This window comes from Hyla sarda, chromosome 5, assembly GCF_029499605.1.
Source record: "Hyla sarda isolate aHylSar1 chromosome 5, aHylSar1.hap1, whole genome shotgun sequence".
Classification (NCBI taxonomy): Eukaryota; Metazoa; Chordata; class Amphibia; order Anura; family Hylidae; genus Hyla; species Hyla sarda.
The window spans coordinates 41601789-41624459 of NC_079193.1; the positions used below are offsets into that span (position 1 = coordinate 41601789).

Here is a 22671-nt window from a genome sequence, read left to right on the forward strand (position 1 = left end):
TGGTACATCACATCTTACCCCTATCCTCAGGATAGGTAATGGGTGTCTGATCTCCTGTGCGGTCCCCCAGCTCTCCTCATGTATAGAGCGACACTCCAGGCACAGATTACAGCGCTTGTGTATCTCCAGTTCTTCCATAGATTATATATATATATATATATATATATATATATATATATATATGGGGGGGGGGCATGTCGACCACATTTTTGTGCAGTGGTCAACAGTAATACGGGATGGAGCGGACATTGCTCTGTGCATGAGAGCTGGGGCGACAGGCAGGAGATCGAAGGGGGGAGGGGGTGGCCTAGCAGTCAAACACCCCACCCCCCCCAATCAGACATTTATACCATATCCTGTGTATAAGAACTACGTTATTATGTACTGGAATTCCCCTTTAAGCTTTACTCATGTAGCCGTTTTGAGTCTGTCTTTTGGAAAATTGCAAAGTGTGAACACAAATATACAGTCACTATACTATTCGTAGAATGTATCCAGGATAGTCAGCCCCATTTAGTTACGTTGCCACTTTACCAGCCCCAGTTCTTTAATCCCTAAAAGGAATAGGCTTGTATTGAAAAAAAAAAACTACTTCTGTAGCAGATCTTTTTGGAGGGTCAATATGCAGCTTTTCTGTAAATAATACCGTATAAAAATACACAATTCAGCAACCATATTTCCCTTTGTCTTTTTTGCCCTTTACTTAATCCATCACTACAGGATGAGGCGTTCATGCCAGGTTAGTGCGAGGAGAGACATTTCAGGTTATGCCAGCTGAACCGGATAAATGGGAGGCGTTGAGATTTTCACTAAAATCGGATATAAAAACCACATCATGGGGAGGTAAAGATAAATGTCTAAATGCTGATCTATGTACATTTTACAACATCGTATTGAACATCACATAATCTCTTACATGCCGCACATTTACAATCCACCTACATAGAAAACTGCAGAAATGGAATTCCTACCGACCTCTGGTCTTCACCCTGGCAGGTATGAGGTGGCAGGTACTGCTGTGCCCACAAGTAAAGCATTAAGTCAGTAAAAATCAATGACAACATCGCAGAGCAAAAAAGAGCAAAAAAATAAAAAAAACTGTAACAAACCAATAGATTAAGATGACACTTTTGTAGGCCTGGTTGCCGGGCCTGGATCAGTAGGCTGTGCCAAGATCGGAGTGGTCTCGTATGCACGTAACGGGCCATGCCGCCCGGTCACATGACAGTAGTTAATCCAATAGTAATACAAAATGAGCTCATATCAAAAAGGTCCAAACGCTTACACGTATGATCAAAGTAACATCCAATCGTGTTTAAGACATGCAGTGATGGCAGCGCGGCGCTGTATACAGACAGTTTATTAGAGACAGAATAAAACCAGGTATCAATTCTCAAATATTAAAATAAAAAAAATCCAGAAGTGTCTACAGGATTTCCTCTTCCTGCGCTACATTCCAGAGGAATTGTGCCTTTAGGTAACACATATAGTCCATGATTTGGCTCCGTATTATGGAAAAGAAAAAACGTGAGCCGTCATGGCCGCACGCGTTAAAAACATGGAAATACGACTTAAGTGGGACTCAGTGTTGAAGAGTGGCGTATTCGGGGAATGGCCGGCGCAGCAGTTGAAGCGGTACAATTTACAAAATACAGATAACAACCAGTATTGTTACACAGACATTATTTTTTTCTTTTTTTTTTACCGGTGAGTAGTTATAACGATTCGGAAGCATTGCGGATTTTAAAAAAATATTTCGGTACATAAATTTTTATGCGTGATTCTTTTTTTTTTCGTATGCATGCTTTAAAAACAATTACATTTTGTTATATTAAGAATGAACAGGTATGTAGAAGGCAATACAACCAGCAGTAGCATCGAGTCGGAGTCCAATGTTATAATGGCGGCCTAACGTAGTGTTAGTTTTCATGCTGCATGGAGAACGTGTGTTAAGAGCAAAACATACGTCGGTGGCACAGGATGATTGATCAACGGTCGTTACACCCTATACCCCTACTTCCCAATGAAGTTCTAATCTGGAAATGTAAAAAAAAAAAAAAAATGCTAACGCAAGAATACACAAGCAGGAAACTGGCGCCAATTTTGTTAGGTCCATCAACCAATTTGGTCTTGAGGCATTTAGGTAAATTTGTTTTCCTAGACCATAAATGGATTAGGTATAAATTCTTTTTGGTGCAAGAGCAGATCTCCAGCACGAAATGGGTTAAAAAGGAGAAAAAAAAATTTGATAGGAGAAAAAAAAAAAAAAAACGCCACAGTTTTATATGTATGAAAACATTATTTCTTAAAATTTAAAATCAGATTAGACTTAGTACTGGATTTTGGAGAAAAAAAAGAAAAAGGAAAAGTAGGTAAAACATTAATCCGCATAGTGCATGATTGTTTCCACATAATTTCCGGGGAAGAGGCCGGTTACTCCGTTGGAGACCCCTTCATACCAGCCGTCATCATTCTTCTTAATGACGTATATTATTGATCCCTCCATGAAGGAAAGCTCGTCTTCTTTGTCCTTTGAGTAGTCATAAATGGCAACAACTAGAGAGAAAAAATACAGAAGGGTGTAAAGGAGGCAATGGGAGAGGTAGAAGTAACAATGTGTGATGGTGGCCGGGGTCCTGTACTTTATAACACTGCTCAGGGGAGGTTAAAGGGGAACTCCAATACTTAAAGTGTACCAGTCTGATCCCACAAATAAAAAAATAAAAGAATGCACCCTTGTCCCTGTGTTATCTCTTGTCCATGCCTCATGGACAAGCTGATGCTGCTGCAGGACTGGTTAGTGACAAAGTAAATATAGGGACCACTAGTGGTTTTAAATAAATACATTTTAAACAAATATATTACAAAAAAAATCTTTAATTTTCATCAGTAACAACATATAATGTGTTTTTGGATCAGACAGTGTCCATTTTAAAGGATAAGTGTCTGATGGAGGGGCTCTGAAGACTGAGACCCACTGTGATCACCCACCCCTCCCCTGACTCTCCCCATGCACGGAGCATTGGCAGACATGTCCCCTCCATGTATCTCTATGGGAGAGACCGATACAGTTCTTGTGTATTTCCAGCTCTCCCATAGAGATACATGAAGGGGGCGCGTCGGCCACCGATTCGTGCCGTAGTCGACATGCCATTCATGAGGAGAGCCTGGGCGCTGGGCAGCGGGGGTCCCAGCAATCTGACACTTATCCCCTGTCCTAGGTATAGTGGAAACGTCTTGATACTGTATAACTCCTTTAAAACCTGACATCCACAGATAAGGTTGGAGGGAGAGAGGGATAGAGAATGTTGTATTTCAACTGTCTGATCCCTTTGTTCTAGGGGAGATAACCCACCACCAGTGGAGTCTTGCTGTGGTTTTTAAACCCCCAATGATCAATAAAATAAAAGGTGTCAGCGTTGAGCTGTACTCCTTGTGACATGTGAAGATATTGAGACCCCCAAGGATCAATCAAATCAAGTGTCAGCGTTGAGCTGTACTCCTTGTGACATGTGAAGATATTGAGACCCCCAAGGATCAATCAAATCAAGTGTCAGCGCTGAGCTGTACTCCTTGTGAAGATACTGAGACCCCCAAAGATCAATAAAATCAAGTGTCAGCGCTAAGCTGTACTCCTTGTGACATGTGAAGATATTGAGACCCCCAAGGATCAATAAAATAAAGTGTCAGTGCTGAGCTGTACTACTTTTCTGATCTGTTCTGAGCAAAGCCACACAGAACATAATGAAGGAGTACAGCTCAGCGTAGACACTTTATTTTATTGATCCTTGGGGGTCTCAATATCTTCACATGTCATAAGGAGTACAGCTTAGCAGTGACACTTGATTTTATTGATCCTTGGGGGTCTCGGTATCTTCACATGTCACAAGGAGTACAGCTCAGCGCTGACACTTTATTTTATTGCTCCTTGGGGGTCCCAGTATCTTCCCATGTCACAAGGAGTACAGCTCAGCGCTGACACTTGATTGGTCTCCGTATCTTCAAGTCACAATTTTTAAGAAACGATCGCTATTGTTAAAGAGGATGTCTATGGTGAATCCTACTATTAGGTCGATCTGTACTTTAGACCAATCAAGAGGAACGTGAAGGATCCCGGCTACAATAAGCCTATCCAACTCTATTTGAATCGGTTATTTTGACACCAAAAACCACCGAGAGCACTCACCTTTTTCAATATAAGACTTGGGAGCCCATATGGGATCTCCATCTGCGTAAGGGTCACTGTATTGGACCACAGCAGCTTCTTCTTCCTCATAGTCTACAGGGGGCGGCGGTGGGGGAGGAGGAGAGTCATCGAACAGCGGAATCTCATCAGGCGGGGGCGGAGGCGGTGGTGTAGGACTATCAGCAACTTGGGAAGAAATGAGGTACAGAAGAAGAGTCCATTATATAGGTGTGTGCCAAAAGACTTACATTTAACCCTTTTACTATGAGTTTAAGACCAAAAAAATTTCTAGAATTGAGTACAAAACCTCAAATGTGAAAGGGTTAAAATGCTTTAAACAGCATTACTGTATATAGATGGGCATGCATTAGAGAGGTCATGCATCAGCCGCGGCAAATAAGCATCTTCTCAAAACCCCATTTTTTTTGCTCATTTTCCAAGCACAGCCAAAAACTGCAACAATTCACTTTCACTGTAATATCTTCGGTCAAATTAGGTCAGGTTTCCCAAAAAAGTGTAACAGGGGTCAAAAACACCCAATACACACAAAGACATCATCATACACAAACACACAGCAAACAAGAAGACACCGTAAACGTGGGCATTGACATTGGCATTGATAGTGTGGAGTTTCCCAATCAGGGTGCCTCCAGCTGTTGCAAAACTACAACTCCCAGCATGCCCGGACAGCCGAAGGCTGTCCAGGCATGCTGGGAGTTGTAGTTTTGCAACAGCTGGAGGCACCCTGATTGGGAATCACTGCTCAGGTGGTATATGTGTGCAGGGGTCCACATTTTTTAGAAAATAAAACAAAACAAAAACAGGTTCCCCAGCCCCACCAATAAATAATAATAGTGTTTTCTGCAGTATATGAATAGTTTTGAGCCAAAATAATGAATGGAGCAGCTTCCTTTCCTCTCTCACAGCAGGAAGTCCCAGCACGACCAATAAGCATTGGCGTTAACAAACGGGCAGTCAGCTGCCTGTACACATAACCTGGTCTCTGTGTGTTAAAGGGGTATTCCGGCCACAGATAGGAGATAAGATGTCTGATAGAGGGCCCGCTGCTAGGACCCCCCCCCCCCCCCCCCCCACGATCTCCGTGCAGCACCAATACCTGTTTCCACGACTGGAGGGGCGACGTTACCCTCTTCATTCATGTTGTGGCAGTCACGCCCCCTCCCATAGACATTAATGGGGGTGGCGTGGCGTGACGTCAAGTCTCCAGTTGGGGGGGGGGGGGGTAATTGTCCCCCGTGATCAGACATCATCTCCCCTATCCTTAGTTTAACCTCACATTTGGGAGAAATAAATGTGGATTTGTGAACTAAAAGCTCCATGGTAGTATTTGTCACTCCGATGGTACAAAATAGTAGAGTCACTAGTTCATGTAAGACAATATCTACTTAAAAGGGGTTATACAGGAAAAAACACATATACATATATATATATATATATATATATATATATATATATATATATATATATATATATATATATATATATATATATATATATAGTTTTTTCCTGTATAACCCCTTTTAAGTAGATATTGTCTTACATGAACTAGTGACTATATATACATATATATATATATATATAATCTATATCTATCTATATATCAACTGCCTCCAGAAAGTTAAATAGCTTTGTAAATGACTTCTATTTAAAAATCTTAATCCTTTCAGTACTTATGAGCTGCTGAGGTTGAGTTGTTCTTTTCTGTCTAAGTGCTCTCTGATGACACCTGTCTCGGGGACTGTCCAGAGTAGAAGCAAATCCCCATAGCAAACCTCTTCTACTCTGTGCAGTTCCCGAGACAAGCAGAGTTGTCAGCAGAGAGCACTGTTGCCAGACAGAATAGAACAACTGAACTTCAGCAGCTGATAATTATTGGAAGGATTAAAATTTTTTAATAGAAGTCATTTACAAATCTGTTTAACTTTCTTGAGCCAGTTGATTAAAAAAAAAATGTATATATATATATATATATATATATATATATATATATATATATATATATATATATATATTTCTCAAACACCACCACTGTCCTCAGGCTGTGTGTGGTATTGCAGCTCAGTGCCATTAAAATGAATGCAGCCAAGTTGTAATAGCACACATGACCTTTTCCTGGATAACCCCTTTAATAAAATGTCTTTCCCCTTCCAATCTTATACAACGGGTGAGAAGACCATAGCGCACATGGGCAACAAAAAGTTACCAAGGCAACCATACAATGCCCAGGGAGTACCGTGTATGGGTCCTACTGTATTTAAAGGGGCCATTACAAGATTGAAAGTTATCGCCTATTACTAGGATAGGGGATCAATAGCTGATTGGTTTGGTCCCCCAACTGCACAGAAAGTGTAAAAACCTTAACTACAACTCCCATCCAGTCTCTATGGGACTCCACAGCATTGCTGCGTTTGGTGCAATGGCTGAGTGTTTTATATTCACTCGGGTGACGCCGGACCCAAGAGAGCGATACAGCGGAAATGAAGTAAAATAATACTCATCACAAAGTTTGTTGAAAAAATAAATAAAATAATAATAAATAATAATAATAATAGAGATTTGTTAATTTAAAGCAGATTTAAATTTAATTGTAAAGTTGTCTGTAACCAGTAAATAATCAGAGCTGTAGCCAATGACTACATTTGAAGAATATGACAATTTCTTTTTGTCTTGTGGCAGATTTAACAACAGGAAGTGTTTTTTTTTGTTTTTTTCCTCAATTGTGGACTAGGTTCTCAGAAGCCGACATGATCGTCCAAAATGGCCGCCATTCACCAAACAAAAATTGATTTATCAAAACCTGTGCAGACAAAAAGTGGAGTAGTTGCCCATGGCAACCAGATTGCTTCTTTCTTTAAAATTAAAATAAAAGAAGCAATCTGATTGGTTGCTATGGGTAACTGGTCCACTTTTCCTCCTCTGCATCGGTCTTGATAAATCTCCCCCAATGTCACCATCTGTGCATGTAAAAAAAAATTAAATAAAATAAAAAAACAGAAACCAATCTGGTTGCTATGGGCAACTACTCCACTTTTCCTCTGCACAGGTTTTAATAAATCAGTTTTTGTTTGGTGAATGGCGGCCATTTTGGATGATCATGTCAGCTGAGAACCTAATCCACAGTTGAAAAAAAAAAAAAAAAAACAATATGGCTGCACTTCCTGTTGTAACCTGTTAAAAGTTTTTTTTTTTTTTTTTTTAAATAAAAAAATAAGCAGGAACCAAAGATGCGCTATTGTGGGAGATTAATCAAAACCTGTAGAGAATGAGTGGAGCAGTTGCCCATAGCAACCCATCTGATCGCTTCTTATTTTTCAGAGGCCTTTTTAAAAATGAAAGAAAGCATCTGACTGGTTGCTATGGGCAACTGCTTCACTCTTACTCTATATGGGTTTTGATCAATTTTCGTAATTGTATGTTTAGTCCAATTTACTGATAAAGACAATTTTACTTTTTGAGTGTAAATCCACTTGAAGATCGCTTACATTAGGCCAGATACCATGCAGAAGGGCCTAGTAGAACTTCAACCACCAAATGGCGAAAGCGCTACCGGCAGCCATGTTGCTAGCCATGCAGAGAGTGAGGCTTGGTGCTCCTTAGCAGCGAGTGGAAGGACTTACTGTTTTCTTGCACCCTGGCCACGAAGCCTGTGAGAGGTATCTGTGGAGTCAATTGAGGCATTGGGGGAGGGGGAGAAGCGATAGAAACTGGAAGCGACAACATCACGGGGGAGACGGAAAACAGGTGAGGAAAGAAAAGACAAACAGGCGGCAGTCAGTAACAGGGACCAAAAGCGGCAACATGTCTACAAATTACACAAAAAATTAAAATTAAAAAAAATTGAAATTTAAAAAACACAAAATAATAAAAAAAAAAAAAAAAATACACAAAAAACACTGGTGCACATTGTAAGGAAGCACAATAATTTCGGTGCAGTTTGTGATCATTATAACAGAGTGAATTAGGCAAAATTGTCAATGAAAACTGAAGTACCGGTAATGCAGGTTTATGATCGAGACAGAAACGCTGGAAATTAAGGGGGTATTCCAGGAAAACCCTTTTTTTTTTTATATCAACCGGCTCCAGAAAGTTAAACAGATTTGTAAATTACTTCTATAAAAAAATCTTAATCCTTCCAATAATTATCAGCTGCTGAAGTTGAGTTGTTGCTTTCTATCTGGCAACAGTGCTCTCTGCTGACATCTCTGCTTGTCTCGGGAACTGCACAGAGTAGAAGAGGTTTGATATGGGGATTTGATTCTAAACTGGGCGGTTCCCGAGACAGGTGTCATCAGAGAGCACTTAGACAGAAAAGAACAACTCAATCCTTTCAGTACTTATGAGCGGCTGAAGTTAAGATTTTTTAATAGAAGTAATTTACAAATCTGTTTAACTTTCTGGAGCCAGTCGATAGAGAGAGAGATAGAGATAGAGATAGAGATAGAGAGATATATATATATATATATATTATATAAAAAAAAACATTTTCTCCTGGATAACCCCTTTAAGAGGTTCTAAATCTGTGGTCTCAAACTGTGGCCCTCCAGATGTTGCAAAGCTACAACTCCCAGCATGCCCGGACAGCCAACGGCTGTCCGGGCATGCTGGGAATTGTAGTTTTGCAACATCTGGAGGGCCACAGTTTGAGACCACTGTTCTAAATGAACCCCGCCCCCCTTCAATAGCCAAATATACTTGAAAGAAAATGGCTTCCACTTTCCTCAAGACATGGAATCTATGCAATTTAAAGAATATAGGGGGAGATTTATCAAAACCTGTGCAGAGGAAAAGTTGCCCAGTTGCCCATAGCAACCAATCAGCTCGCTTCTTTCATTTTTAACAAGGCCTCTGCAAAATGAAAGAAGCCATCTGATTGGTTGCTATGGGCAACTGGGCAACTTTTCCTTGGCACAGGTTTTGATAAATCTCCCCCATATAATAGTTCTGTTAATTTAGAAAATTGTACTTCAGTTTTTATTGAAAGAAAAATGTAAATAAAAAAATAAATAAAAAACAAGTGGCTACTTCCATTGCTGGATTTAACAAGCAACATAAATTGACCAATAATACAGATTTGCGCCTCTTTAAAGCAGTGCAGTTCCTTCTTATGACCAGCAGATGTCAGCATTACTCTTTAAATATGAACGGCAGAGAGTGACGGTAACTGGACTGTAAAGAGGCGCAGCAGGAGGTGTGACTGATCTCACAGTAATGGAAGCCGCACCGGGATGAGCTGCAGACCATGAAATAAAACATTTTCTTCTTGTTATGCAATTGTCAATGTGCAGACAATATACGTTCAGAGGGGATTAAAGTCACAGACCGGATTTATTAGTATAGTGAACAGGGCTCGATAGTGCAAATATATTTCATTATAGATTATTGTCACCCAAAACCCTGACCAAAAAGGCAGTTTTATGTGGCTTTTTTATTTTATTTTTTCCAATGCATACCTATAGCATATAGCCAGAAGTAATGTAATGTGAACTGCTCCTATGGGGTTCACCTGAACTGGTAACTAAAATGTAGATGTGAACAGAGCCTTAAAGGGGTACTCTGGTGGAAAACTTTTTTTTTTTTTTTAATGAACTGTTGCCAGAAAGTTAAAACAGATTTGTAAATTACTTCTATTTAAAAATCTTAATCCTTTCAGTACTTATAAGCAGCTGTATACTACAGAGGAAATTCTTTGCTTTTTGAATTTCTTTTTTGTCTTGTCCACAGTGCTCTCTGCTGACACCTCTGTCCGTGTCAGGAACTGTCACGAGCAGCATAAGTTTGCTATGGGGATTTTCTCCTGCTCTGGGCAGTTCCTGATATGGGCATCAGGTGTCAGCAGAGAGCACTGTGGACAAGACAAAAAAGGAATTCAAAAAGCGAAGAATTTCCTCTGTAGTATACATCTGCTTATAAGTACTGAACGGGTTAAGATTTTTTATTAAATTTTTTTTTAATAGAAGTAATTTGCAAATCTGTAACTTTCTGGCATCAGTTCATAAAAAAAAAAAAATGTTTTCCACCGGAGTACCCCTTTAAAGAGATACTCCTTTGGAAACATCTTATCCTCTGTCCAAAAGGATAGGGGATAAGATGTTGGATCGGTGGGGGGCACGCCGATGGGGACCCCCCGCTTTCTCCGGAGCGGCGGTGTCCAGAACGTGGAAACTGCAAGCTTTGATACCAGGCCACACCTCCTCCATTCCCGTCTAGGGGTATGACGGCTAGTACATAGCCATCACGCCTCCTCCTACAGACGTGAATGGAGGGGGTGTGGCAGCTGGCATCGCCAGTCATCGGGCACGGAGTGGAGTTCTCTCCTTGCAGCGAATGACAGTGGTGCCGCGCCAGAGATCGCGGGGGTCCCGGCAGAATCCATAATGTGAACTAGGCAGCAGACTCCCATTGAGATCATTAGGAGGCTGCTGCAAGCAGAATCTCCATAGTGTGAAAGGGGCCTTAGGGAATTGAGAGTTAACAGGAGTGGGGGATGGGAGTGGGGGATAGGAGTGGATCCCCCCAGCTAGACTAGTTACACAGAACATCTCTCACTCTGGAGGACCTGTCCTCTATTACTTACACAGACCGCCCATGTATGGCAATGAGCACAGTGCTATGCCCAATTTTTCCCTGTGGTGGCGTTGCAGGGAAACTGAACACTTACTGCTAGGTTCCCCACAGCTGAGAGAGACACTATGTGACATAAAAGGGGTACTCTAGTGGAAAACTATTTTTTTTTTTTAATCAACTGGTGCCAGAAAGTTACAGATTTGTAAATGATTTCTATTTCAAAATCTTAATCCTTCCAGTACTTATCAGCTGCTGTATACTACAGAGGAAGTACTTTTCTTGTGCTCTGGGCAATTCCTGACATGGATAGAGGTGTAAGCAGAGAGCACGTGTGATCAGACAGAAAAGAAATTCAAAAAGAAAAGAACTTCCTGTGGAGAATACAGCAGCTGATAAGTACTGGAAGGATTAAGATTTATAAATAAAAGTAATTTACAAATCTGTTTAACCTTTGGGCACCAGTTGATTTAAAAAAAAAAATTCCACTGGAGTACTCCTTTAATAGTGATGGCCTTCCTCCTTTAGAACACACAACATGGATTAGGAGGTCAACCAAAGCTCTGTGAGTCAGGGGATGGGCATATTCCAGATATATTGTGGAAAATCCCGTAACAAAGTATGGACCATATATCCTGAGAGGGGGGGCCCCACCATATAACATAATCCTTAGTCTATTTTAGGCTTTTAGAAGAAGTAATGGTGTAAATCACTCAGCAAAGCATTGCAGTCCCTTTATTCTAACTATTCGGAATCCGAAGGCCATGGACCCCTAAGGCCATATTCACACATGTCCTGAGATCTGGAGTCATCCTGGATTTTAACTGGATTATTCAGGAAAGCAGAGCATTTAAAGGGGTACTCCGGTGGAAAACTTATTTTTTATTTTTTATTTAAATCAACTGTTGCTAGAAAATAAACAGATTTGTAAATTACTTCTATTAAAAAATCTTAATCCTTCCAGTACTTATTAGCTGCTGAATACTACAGAGGAAATTATTTTCTTTTTGGAACACAGAGCTCTCTGCTGACATCATGACCACAGTGCTCTCTGCTGACCTCTGCTGTCCATTTTAGGAACTGTCCAGAGCAGCATATATGTTTTCTATGGGGATTTTCTCCTACTCTGGACAGTTCCTAAAATGGACAGGGATGTCCGCAGAGAGCACTGTGGTCATGATGTCAGCAGAGAGCTCTGTTCAAAAAAAGAAAAGAATTTCCTCTGTAGTATTCAGCCGCTAATAAGTACTGGAAGGATTAAGATTTTTTTAATAAAAGTAATTTACAAATCTGTTTGACTTTCTAGCACCAGTTGATAAAAAAAAAGACAAAAAAAAAAAAGTATGCAACCGGAGTACCCCTTTAAACAAAACAAAAAAAAAAAACAGCGCCAACCCTGTACTCAGGTTGCGTGTGGTATTGCAACTCCGTTCCATTGAAGTGAATGGAGCCAAGTTGTAATACCGTTCACAACCTGAGGACAGATGTGGTGCTGTTTTTGGAAAAAAATTAGCTCTGTACTTCTTTTCCTGGATAACCCCACACCTACAGTCTCATTCGGCATTACAATGTCATGGAGGGATATTTGTTTGAATAATTACATTTCACTGATAAAAATTCCAAGAATTTCCAGTTTTGTGTACCAATACATACACCTGAAAGAGGAGAGAAACCAATACAAAACACATAACACTGTACATAGCACACGTATGCCGACAAACACCGCACACAACGATACGACGAGAGGGGAACGGTTAACGGACAGTCATGATGGTCTTCAGTGGCATGACAACTGTGTAAGACAGTGGTTTCCAAACTGTGGACCTCCAGATGTTGCAAAACTACAACTACCAGCATGCCCGGACAGCCGTTGGCTGTCCGGGCATGCTGGGAGTTGTAGTTTTGCAACATCTGGGAGGTCCACAATTTGGAGACCCCTGGTGTATATGAATATGAATGGAACCTGGAAGAATATAGATCCAATAAACTCATTACGTAAAAGGAAAAAGCAGCAGCTTACTTGAGTTTTGAGAATACAGCGGCCCACCGTTGATGTGAGGTTGACCCGTGAACTGGGAGGTGACAGAGGGTGTCCGCCTGTATCCCCCTGAAGAAGTCGTAGATGTGGTAGAGTTGTGCCGAGAGATCTGCCTTGCCATTGAGCCAAACTGGGATCCGGGAGCCGGGCCACCGCCAACTGCAAAAGAATCAGCCGAGAAGAACCCCGCGAGGAGCTGAGTTATTATTCATTGCACGGAGGGCGGTAACCGCGCACAGCCTCAAAACAGCACCGCAGATTATCTGCGCACGTACAGGAAGATCGGTAGGACTGCGCGGCGGTTCCGCTCTGTACGCTCTCTGATGCCATCTTCCCGACATCATAAGGGAACTGCCGCCCCCAGCACGCAGAGCCACTCGCAGATGGAAACCATGTCGTCACAAAGTTCACAGGTCACCAACTTTGCGGCACGCACCACATGTGTCCCAATATAAAGCCGGATTGGACTTTGCCATGTGGGCGCCATGTTTTTTGTGGATGCTCAAGCATGCAACGGCTCATAGTAGAAACATAGGTACATGAACAAAAGGACACGTTGAGATTGATCACCGAAGATGCAACCAGCGCCTGAACTCCGGATAAAAAAGTTTTTAAAAAGCGGTCACTTTTGACATTTCTGTAATTTTTGCTAGTAACTATTGTGCCTGTGATGCCAGGTAATGTATTAAAGGGGTACCCTGCTGGAAACTTTTTATTTATTTTTTAAAATCAACTGATGTCAGAAAGTTAGAACAGATTTGCAAATTACTTTTATTTAAAAATCTTAATCTCAAACTCTGGACAGTTCCTGACATGGACAGAGGCGGTGTGCACTGTGGTTAGACTGAAAAGAAATTCAAAAAAATAAAAATATTTTAAAAAAACTTCATGTGGAGCATACAGCAGCTGATAAGTACTGGAAGGATTAAGATTTTTAAATAGAAGTAATTTACAAATCTGTTTAACTTTCTGGCACCAATTAATAAAAAAGAAAAAAAAAAAAGTTCTTTAGCGGAGTACCCATGTGTGGGATGGATCGACCCCCTTTTTGTGATTTCATGCGATTTCCCCAGGACCAGCATTCATCTGGTGTATGGATAACAGTTGTCTCAAGCTTATCAGAGGATCTTGTTTGGCTCGTGACAACAGCTGATCACAGAGGGATAAGGCTAATTTGTCTTCCCTCATAATCCAGCCCCCTAATGACATGTGCTGTACGTGCCGCCACCGTCCCTGTGATCAGCTGTTCAAGTCGACTAGGATCCTGGGAAAGGCTCGAGAGAACAGCTGATCACAGGGGCAGTGGCATGTACAGCTGGACCATATATGTTATCAGGGGGCTGGCTTATCGGGGAAGACAAGCCCCCTGTGATCAGCTGTTGTCTCGAGCCAAACAGGATCCTGGGAAAGGCTCAAGACAACAGTCATCCAGAGTCCAAAGGAATGCTGATCCTAGGGCGGTGCATGAAATCACAAAAAAGGGGTCGATTTACCCCGCATATGTAGGGCAAGTAAATGCACTTAAGACACAACTTGTCTTCACGGGCACAATAGTGAAAAGTTAATAAAACCTGGGTAACCCCTATAATTTTAATGGAGTGTTGCAGACAACCAAGAAAATGTTAACACAAATGACATTCATGCCACTATATAGTATATAGCTGATTATCCCTTGTATCAGGCAGTAGTCTAAGAACAGGGGAAGCCCCCCATACTGCTCCTACTGAAATTGGCTGCTATGGACAACTGCAGGGAGCTCTGATAAAGTCCCAAACAACAGACCTTGATGGTCCCTTAAACAGCCATGGGTCTTAACGGGCCTTAAAGGGGTACCCCTGTGGACATTTTATTTTATTTTTTTAAATGAACTGGTGTCAGAAAGTTAAACAGATTTGTAAATAAGATACTAATAAGGCAATGGTGCAGCTCACAATTAGGCACTGACCAAGGTGGATTAGGCAATATACACCTATACCCCAAGTGTGTAAATTTGGAGAAATATAAAGAAAAAAAAAAAAAGGGGAGCCCATACCTCAAGGGCAGTGATAATATACATTGTAAATTGTATAGTGTAAATTTAATAAAATTGTCTGAGACCGTGCTTCAATTAACAGAAGGATAAAATTTCTTAAAACTAAAACCAGACACATCGGTAATATAAATCTTTTTCTAATCCCAATGGCCTATTAATCATCAAATTTGGATATTTCCATCAATTATTGTTCTATATTCTATTGCTGGACTGAAAGTCAGTACATTTCTGGACTATCAGATAAACAACAGTGCCGGATTATTGGTCACATTGTTGGATTATTTGGCAGCTACCATTATATTTTTCATCAATCTCTATTGCATTTTATGTTATTAATGTGATTATTCCTCCCACAAGGGCCCAGTGAGGGAATTTATATGCATTTGATATTTTAATAAATTTTATTCTTCTTTGTTAATTGACGCACGGTCTCAGACTATTTTATTAAATTTACAATATACAATTTACAATATTTATTATCACTGCCCTTGAGGTGTGGGCTCCTTTTTTTCTAGATTTGTAAATGACTTCTATTTAAAAAAAAAATCTTAATCCTTCAAGTACTTATTAGCAGCTGTATGCTACAGAGGAAATTCTTTTCTTTTTGAATTTCTTTTTTGTCTTGTCCACAGTGCTCTCTGCTGACACCTCTGTCCGTGTCAGGAACTGTCCAGAGCAGGAGAGGTTTGCTATGAGGATTTTTCTCCTGCTCTGGACAGTTCCTGATACGGGCATCAGGTGTCAGCAGAGAGAACTGCGGACAGGACAAAAAAGAAATTCAAAAAGCAAAAGAATTTCCTCTGGAGCATACAGCTGCTAATAAGTACATGAAGGACAAATATTTTTTAATAGAAGTAGTTTACAAATCTGTTTAACTTTCTGGCTTTTTAGTTGATGCACACTTTATTTTTTATTTTTTTACAGCGGTCACTGCCTCCAGCAACAGGTTCCCAGGTTGCCATAAGCCAGTGTTTCCAAACCAGTGAGCCTCCAGCTGTTGCAAAACTACAACTCCCAGCATGGAGTATACTGGGAGTCGTATACTGGTTGGGAAAAACCGCAATAAGCTTAAAAAAAATAAAAATAAAAATACACTCCAAAGACTCAGGTTGGCGCCCTTTGGTGATCATTCTCATTACAGAGCATTGTACATTGTAGCTAAATATACGAATGGATCACGGAATCTAATCCATCACCGGGAAAATTAAGACGTCTGGAATTAGCAGTTTTAGAATCATGCAAAATAATTTTATTTCTTCGCTGGATGAAACGAAAAAAAAAAAAACCGTCTTGGAGACTTTCCTTCTCGTCAGGTCCAGAACATGTTATTTCCACTAAAAACTACATACGAGAGCGGATTTCCGCCCCATCTGTTGTAGGTAAACACGGGGTGGGATGTGCCATTTTATTGGAATAGTCGGATGCGGCACAATGTGGTTTCTGATGTAGCGGTGTAATGGACAGGACACCGGGCTGGTGATGCTGCGGCGGTTGTAAGTTATTAACAATGCTCGGTAGGAACGCTGATGGCCAGGAAAGTCCACAAGACGATTTTTTTTTTTGCAAAGCCTCTAAAGTGAAATGTGATTTACGGAAAACCTTGGGCGAGAAAATGGGGAGTGATAAAAGCGAGAGAACAGTGGAGACGGGAAGAGATATAGATCCTATCCCTGAAGGACCCTGCCAGGATAATACCACACCATAAGTCAGTGTTTCCCAACCAGGGTGCCTCCAGCTGTTGCAAAACTACAACTCCCAGCATGCCCGGACAGCCGTAGGCTGTCCGGGCATGCTGGGAGTTGTAGTTTTGCAACAGCTGGAGGCACCCTGGTTGGGAAACACTGACATAAGTTTTCTATACATGGGAGGAGCTCAGACAGAGTGGGTTTTGTGGTGCGCATGCTGCATTCTGCAAAAAGCGGGCGCCCTGATGCAAGGACCAATTTGGAATTGTGCCATAGATGGCAAAGCATTTCTGAGCAGAAAGCGCCAAAAGAATTGCAGTGTTCATTCTTTCGACAGGCACCGGAATTGGAATTTCCACAGCCGACACATTTGTTGGGGAAAATGTTGCCGTGTGAACAGTGCAGCAGAATCCCATTGAAAACAATGGGATTCTGCTGCAACAGAAATTCCAATTGGAATTTTTCCACCGGATTCCACTCACTTACAGTGAGGGGGGACACTAGTAGATAAGACAATAGTAGCCAAGTCTCCCCTGCCTGTGGAATGACTTCTGCACAGGTCATAGAACATGCCTACAAAAGTTTCCCATTTAAAGAATGGGATCTGGAGAGGTTTATTGTGTCTCTGACCATGTGGCTTTCAGTAAAGTATATCACTAAGTGTTAACAGATCAAGATGGCTGCTTAAAAGCATCACTATGGACAAGCTTGGCATGTAAGTCTCCTTTCACACTATATATTGCTCCGTTTTAAAGACCCGTTACAATGTCATGTTAAGAAAACCCTTAAATGGGCACTGTCACCAACCTTTTTTTATTTTTTTTTGATATGTTGTAGTACTTATGTACTACAACATATCTCTAATACAGTTTCATTAAATACTTTATTTTACATTTGAAAACCGGCCACTATGGGTCTCCCTCCTAATGGCCAGCTGCAGCCTGCTGAATTAGGACCGATGCTGGCCGGGCAATCGGTCCTAATTCAGTCAGCCTGCACTTGCTCCCTTCCTGTCAGACAGGCGGTAGCTAACGCTGAGAACACAGAGGATGCGCGCATTGGCTCGCACGCTGGCCCCGCCTCCCTGCATACACGTGCCGCTGCTGCCAAGTCCTGCACTCCACTCTTGCATTTGGGTATGTCTTTTTTCGGGGTGGGAGCGGGTTACGGGGTGGGGTTCGGGGTAGCGGTTTGCAGGGTTTGGGGTAGTGGGTTGCGCGGCCATAACAGATATTCTTTTCCAGTTGTTTCACCACTACAACTCTCAGCATGCCCTGACAGCCAATAGATGTCTGGGAAAGGTGGGAGTTGTGGTGAAACAGCTGGAAGCACCCTGTATAGATGAGCTGAGGGCGGAAGTCGGCCCCCTACAGGCATCAGTGACGTCGCGCCTGCTGGGGAAGTCTGCCTGGTAAGTGGGAACACTACCAGGAAGACAAAAAGCCATTTCTAAGATAGTAAAAAAAAAAAAATTTTAAGGCAGGTAGGGGGTTAGGGATAGATGGGCAATAGGCAGGGACAGGAAAAAAATGAAAATAAAAAAATAAAAGGAGGGTAAGAGCTACTCTTTAAAAACTTCTATGGGATTTTTTGATTATCACACCTTCTAGCCAGTTATGAATAACAGATGTTATTTGTGATGGGAGAAAAATGAGTGCATGTAACGTTTTTTTCTCCTGTCACAAATGATGTCCGTTATTCATAACAGGCTATAATGGATAATCAAAAAGCCAATAGACTTGAATGGGATTTTTTAACGGCCGTTTTTAAGGGTTTTCTTAACGGGACATTGTAATGGGTCTTTAAAACAAAGCAACATATAGTGTGAAAGGAGCCTAAGTTAGAGGAAGCAAGATGGCGGCCTAATGGCCGCTTTAAAAGAACCCTATGGACAGGCTTGGAATGTATGTTAGGAGCTTTTCCCAGGTGTACACACGCTAAGTGGAGGCCATTAATGTGATGTTACCCCTTGCCTTTCCCTTTAAATATTGCATGCAGAGATCTTGAAAATCGTGGAGAATGGATAAATAAAAAAATTAAAAAGGAAAATGCTGATTTATTTACTAAAGCTAAACTGTGCCTTTAAACTGTTACATGATGCTGCAAAGACACAGATGTTTTCATATATATATATATATATATATATATATATATATATATATATATATATATATATATATGAAAATCCAACAAGCGCAGCACTCGAATTAAATAAAGTGCATTTATTTGTTCATGTCTCAATACAGCAAGGTTTCTGCCCCTATGGAGCCATTTTCAAGCCTCAGGCTTGAAAATGGCTCCATAGGGACAGAAACGTTGCTGTATTGAGACATGAACAAATAAATGCACTTTATTTAATTCGAGTGCTGCGCTTGTTGGATTTTCTATATTACAAGGAACTCTGATCAGGTTGGAGCGCTGGCACCACTAATGGACTGAGCAGAGTAGTGCTGCAGATTTTTTCTAATATATATATATATATATATATATATATATATATATATATATATATATATAGTCAAAGATGTCTGTATAGGCTGCATATTGGGATTTACAGGTAGCATTCATTTCGCCCAAAGTCGTAAAAACTAAAACTATTCCTTTCAGTGAGCGAGCAAAGACAGAGTCACTAGAGAAGGAGGCTGTAAGGGTTGTCAGGGGGGCATAGACAGAAGATCTCTTATAAAGATGGTCTAAGCCGGCATTTTCCAACCAGGGTGCCTCCAGCTTCTGCAAAACTGCAACTCCCAGCATGCCCGGACAGCCGTTGGCTGTCCGGGCATGCTGGGAGCTACAGTTGTGCAACAGCTGGAGGCACCCTGGTTGGAAGACACCGGCCTAAGTACATGCTAGGTATGTAGTTGTACTCCTAGACACTCCGTAGATAGAGGTTGCATGAAAACAATATAAGCATGAACCAGTCTATATACATATTCATGCATTACAAGGAAGCCAGGCATCACCAAATGCATCGAAGTAGTTATGAGGTCTCAGACAGGTGATGCCCATTTTATACACATATATATATATATGCAGAAACACGGATGGTTGTGGTATTCAGCCAAACACTAACTGGACTTCACTTCAGAGGCTTTTTACACCAAAATATGACAATACATGGATTAGAGACATGATAAGTCGTGTGAGTCACCTATGGATCATTAAACACCAGGAAATGAATCTACAATCATTGGTAACACCTTGAAACCACCATGGATTAATGGAGAGAAGGCACCCAGACTCCATGTTGTAGAGGTCTCACCTGGAGGAGGGGGTGGAGGTGGTGGCGGTGGAGGAGGTGGTGGTGAAGGTGTGGGACCACCAGAGACACCTGGGGGAGTTCGGGTAGTGAAATAATGTGTATTGTCAGAACAGACACAGGTTGTAAAGCGAGGCTTTTGAAGTCTCAACACATGACAGGCAATAATCTGATCAATGGTTCACTGAATCTGAATACAGAGCACTACATGAAACGTTCCTAATAGCAGGTCATGTGCGCCATACACCATACAATTCTAGGTAAGATTGGAGGATTTTACAAATTAAAGGGAGTACTGTGGTGCTGCACAACTGTTGGGGGGTCCAACCGATGGGACCCCCACGATCTCCGGTACATCATCATGGCTCTCCCCAGGAAGAGAGCTTGTCCACCCCAGCACAAAGTGCTGGCCGACACCCCCCCCATATGTATCTCTATGGGAAAGCCAGAGATCGTGTTCAGGTATCTCCGGATCTCCCATAGAGATACATGGGGGAGTGTTGTCTCGCTGCCTTCCTGGGAAGAACCAGGGTGCTGTGCAGGAGAACACAGGGGGTGCCAGCAGTCGGACCCCACACGATCAGACACTTATCCCCTATTATTTGAACAGTTAAACCACAGTACTCCTTTAATAACCGGGCAAAATGAGGACACACATGCCATCACTGGGGTGGTATGTTTTACTATGTATCAAGAAACTAAACCAAAAATGTTGGATTTTGGAGCTGCAGGAACAGCTTAAGGGTACTCCGCTGCTCAGCGTTTGGATGAAACTGTTCCGAACGCTGGAGCCGGCAGCTTGTGACGTCATAGCCCCGCCCCCTCACAACGTCAGGCCCCACCCCCTCAATGCGAGTCTATGGGAGGGGGCGTGACAGCCGGATACGGGAACCGTATTGCAAAAAGGAGATGTGAATGCAGCCTATATAGCACAATTGTAGATACTGAGGTCTCCATAACAATCACATCTAATGCTACAACCTCAGCTATGTCACCGATTTCCCAGAAGACCACACTGCCAGGTTTACACTATTAGCATATTTTACAAACTGGGGGAAGATTCCTCAAGACTTGTGCTGAGGAAAAGTTGCTGAGTTGCCCATAGCAACCAATCCCATAGCTTCTGTCATTTTTTGAAAAGGCCTCTGCAAAGTGAAAGTAGCAATCTGATTGGTTGCTATGGGCAACTGGTAGACTTTCCCTCTGCACCAGTTTTGATCAATCTCCCCCACTGTCCATAACAAGGTTACTGAATGACCTCGTAACTACAGATGTGTTTAATAGCCTTATAGCCATAATCCCCTATGCAGGCAGGTGCCATCTTGTCGATTCTCTATCACTTGTTCTCAGAACACTGATGTGTGAAGTAAAATCTCCCAGAGACTGGAGAAATACAAATAGAGACTGGTTCTAAGTTTACTGGAGCCAAAACTGAAGTCAAGACCCATTCACTGAGGTGTTTATAATGGAAATGTTCCCAGCATTGACTTCCTTTGGCCAATGTCATTGACGTTTGTGTAGTGTAACTTCTAAGGCTGGGTTCACATCACGTTTCCAGCCATACGGATTGGGGGGGGGGGAGCTAAAACCAGGCGCTCCCCTATGCCTGCCGAATGCCGCCCGTATGCACTTCATTTCAATGAATGACGTGAAATGTCGACCACGGTTTTAGGTCCAGTGGAAAACCGCACATGGGGCAAAAATGAGCCGACCAGAGTCAGCGTTTCACTCCGGTGGGCGCATTGAAATGATTTACATACAGGCGGCATACGGCAAGGATACCGGAGCGCCAGGTTTTAGCTCCCCCCCCCCCCCCCCCCCCCCCCCCCCCCAGCCGTATGCAGTCCCGTATGGCTGAAAACGTGATGTGAACCCAGCCCATCTACTGGATGCCATACAGATGGAGTACAGAGAAAGGCAACAAAGTCAGTCTTACCTTGCCCAATAGTTGGTGGTGAAGGTGTTGGCACAGCTATAGGAATGCCAATGCTACTGCTGCCACTGTTTTCTCTACTACCGCTGCCTCCACTGCTTCCACTGTTGATTTAAACAATACATTTAGAGAGTTATTACTCTCATTTCTTAGCATTTACAAGCATCTTTGGTCTATTTTGAACAGAATTCGGAGCAAGAGGTGTCACATGGGGAATTAACAGTCCGGAATGACCAGCCATGATAAATCTAGCGCAATTTTTCCCAACCAGGGTGCCTCCAGCTTTTGCAAAACAACAACTCCCAGCATGCCCGGACAGCCTTCGGCAGTCCGGGCATGCTGGGAGTTGTAGTTTTGCAACAGCTGGAGAGGAACCATGGTTGGGAAAAACTGATCTAGCGTAATGCCCTACAGCACGCCGCCTCTTGTGCTCAGGTAGAGAAAGCAGATGCCAGGGTTTATTTATGCGGTTGAATGTCTCTATGGGTATGATTTTTTTTCACCCAGTTTTGACCAGTTGCCAATGAAATAACTATGAATGAATCTTAATGAGTCTATTCACATGTACAGTATCCTGCGCATATACGAGGCAAAGGATTTGAAGCAGTGTTCGTTCTTTTAGTTTACACTGACATTTGCAGCATAAAATCTGCAGCTTCAAATCCTGCAGATCTAATATGCACAGGATACTGTACATCCGATTAGACCATAAAGGGGTATTCAGACATGAGGTTTATTAAAAAAAATAAAAAAAAATTATATATATAAAAATTATATACCAGTATATTATATATTTTATTAATAATTTTTATTATTATTAAAAAATTTTTTTATTAATTATTATAATAATTAATAAATATATTTTTTAATAATAATAATAATAATAATAATAATAATAATAATTATTATTATTATTATTATTATACTTATTATTATTATTATTATGAATAATAATG

The 22671-nt window shown here is 41.6% G+C and overlaps 1 protein-coding gene and 1 long non-coding RNA gene across 8 annotated transcripts in view; one reads left to right on the forward strand and one right to left on the reverse strand.

Moving 5' to 3' along the window:
• Window positions 1–320: 320 nt before the first annotated feature.
• Window positions 321–22671, reverse strand: part of ABI1 (abl interactor 1) — a 100802-nt gene continuing 78451 nt past the window's right edge. For 2 of the 7 annotated variants that reach the window (XM_056519361.1, XM_056519356.1), the window contains 6 exons: window positions 21719–21819; window positions 19786–19854; window positions 12789–12965; window positions 7825–7911; window positions 4187–4372; window positions 321–2556 (listed from right to left, as the gene is read on the reverse strand). In XM_056519361.1, the coding sequence (XP_056375336.1) occupies window positions 2381–2556; window positions 4187–4372; window positions 7825–7911; window positions 12789–12965; window positions 19786–19854; window positions 21719–21819 (796 nt within the window). In that variant the 3' untranslated portion in view covers window positions 321–2380. The remainder of the gene's footprint in view (window positions 2557–4186; window positions 4373–7824; window positions 7912–12788; window positions 12966–19785; window positions 19855–21718; window positions 21820–22671) is intronic. The other 5 variants (XM_056519358.1, XM_056519357.1, XM_056519362.1 and 2 more) reach the window with 3 other exon arrangements.
• The window catches only part of LOC130273103 (uncharacterized), a 42140-nt gene continuing 38800 nt past the window's right edge, over window positions 19332–22671 (forward strand). The window contains exon 1 of the long non-coding RNA XR_008843871.1: window positions 19332–19376. This is a non-coding gene — a long non-coding RNA (uncharacterized LOC130273103). The remainder of the gene's footprint in view (window positions 19377–22671) is intronic.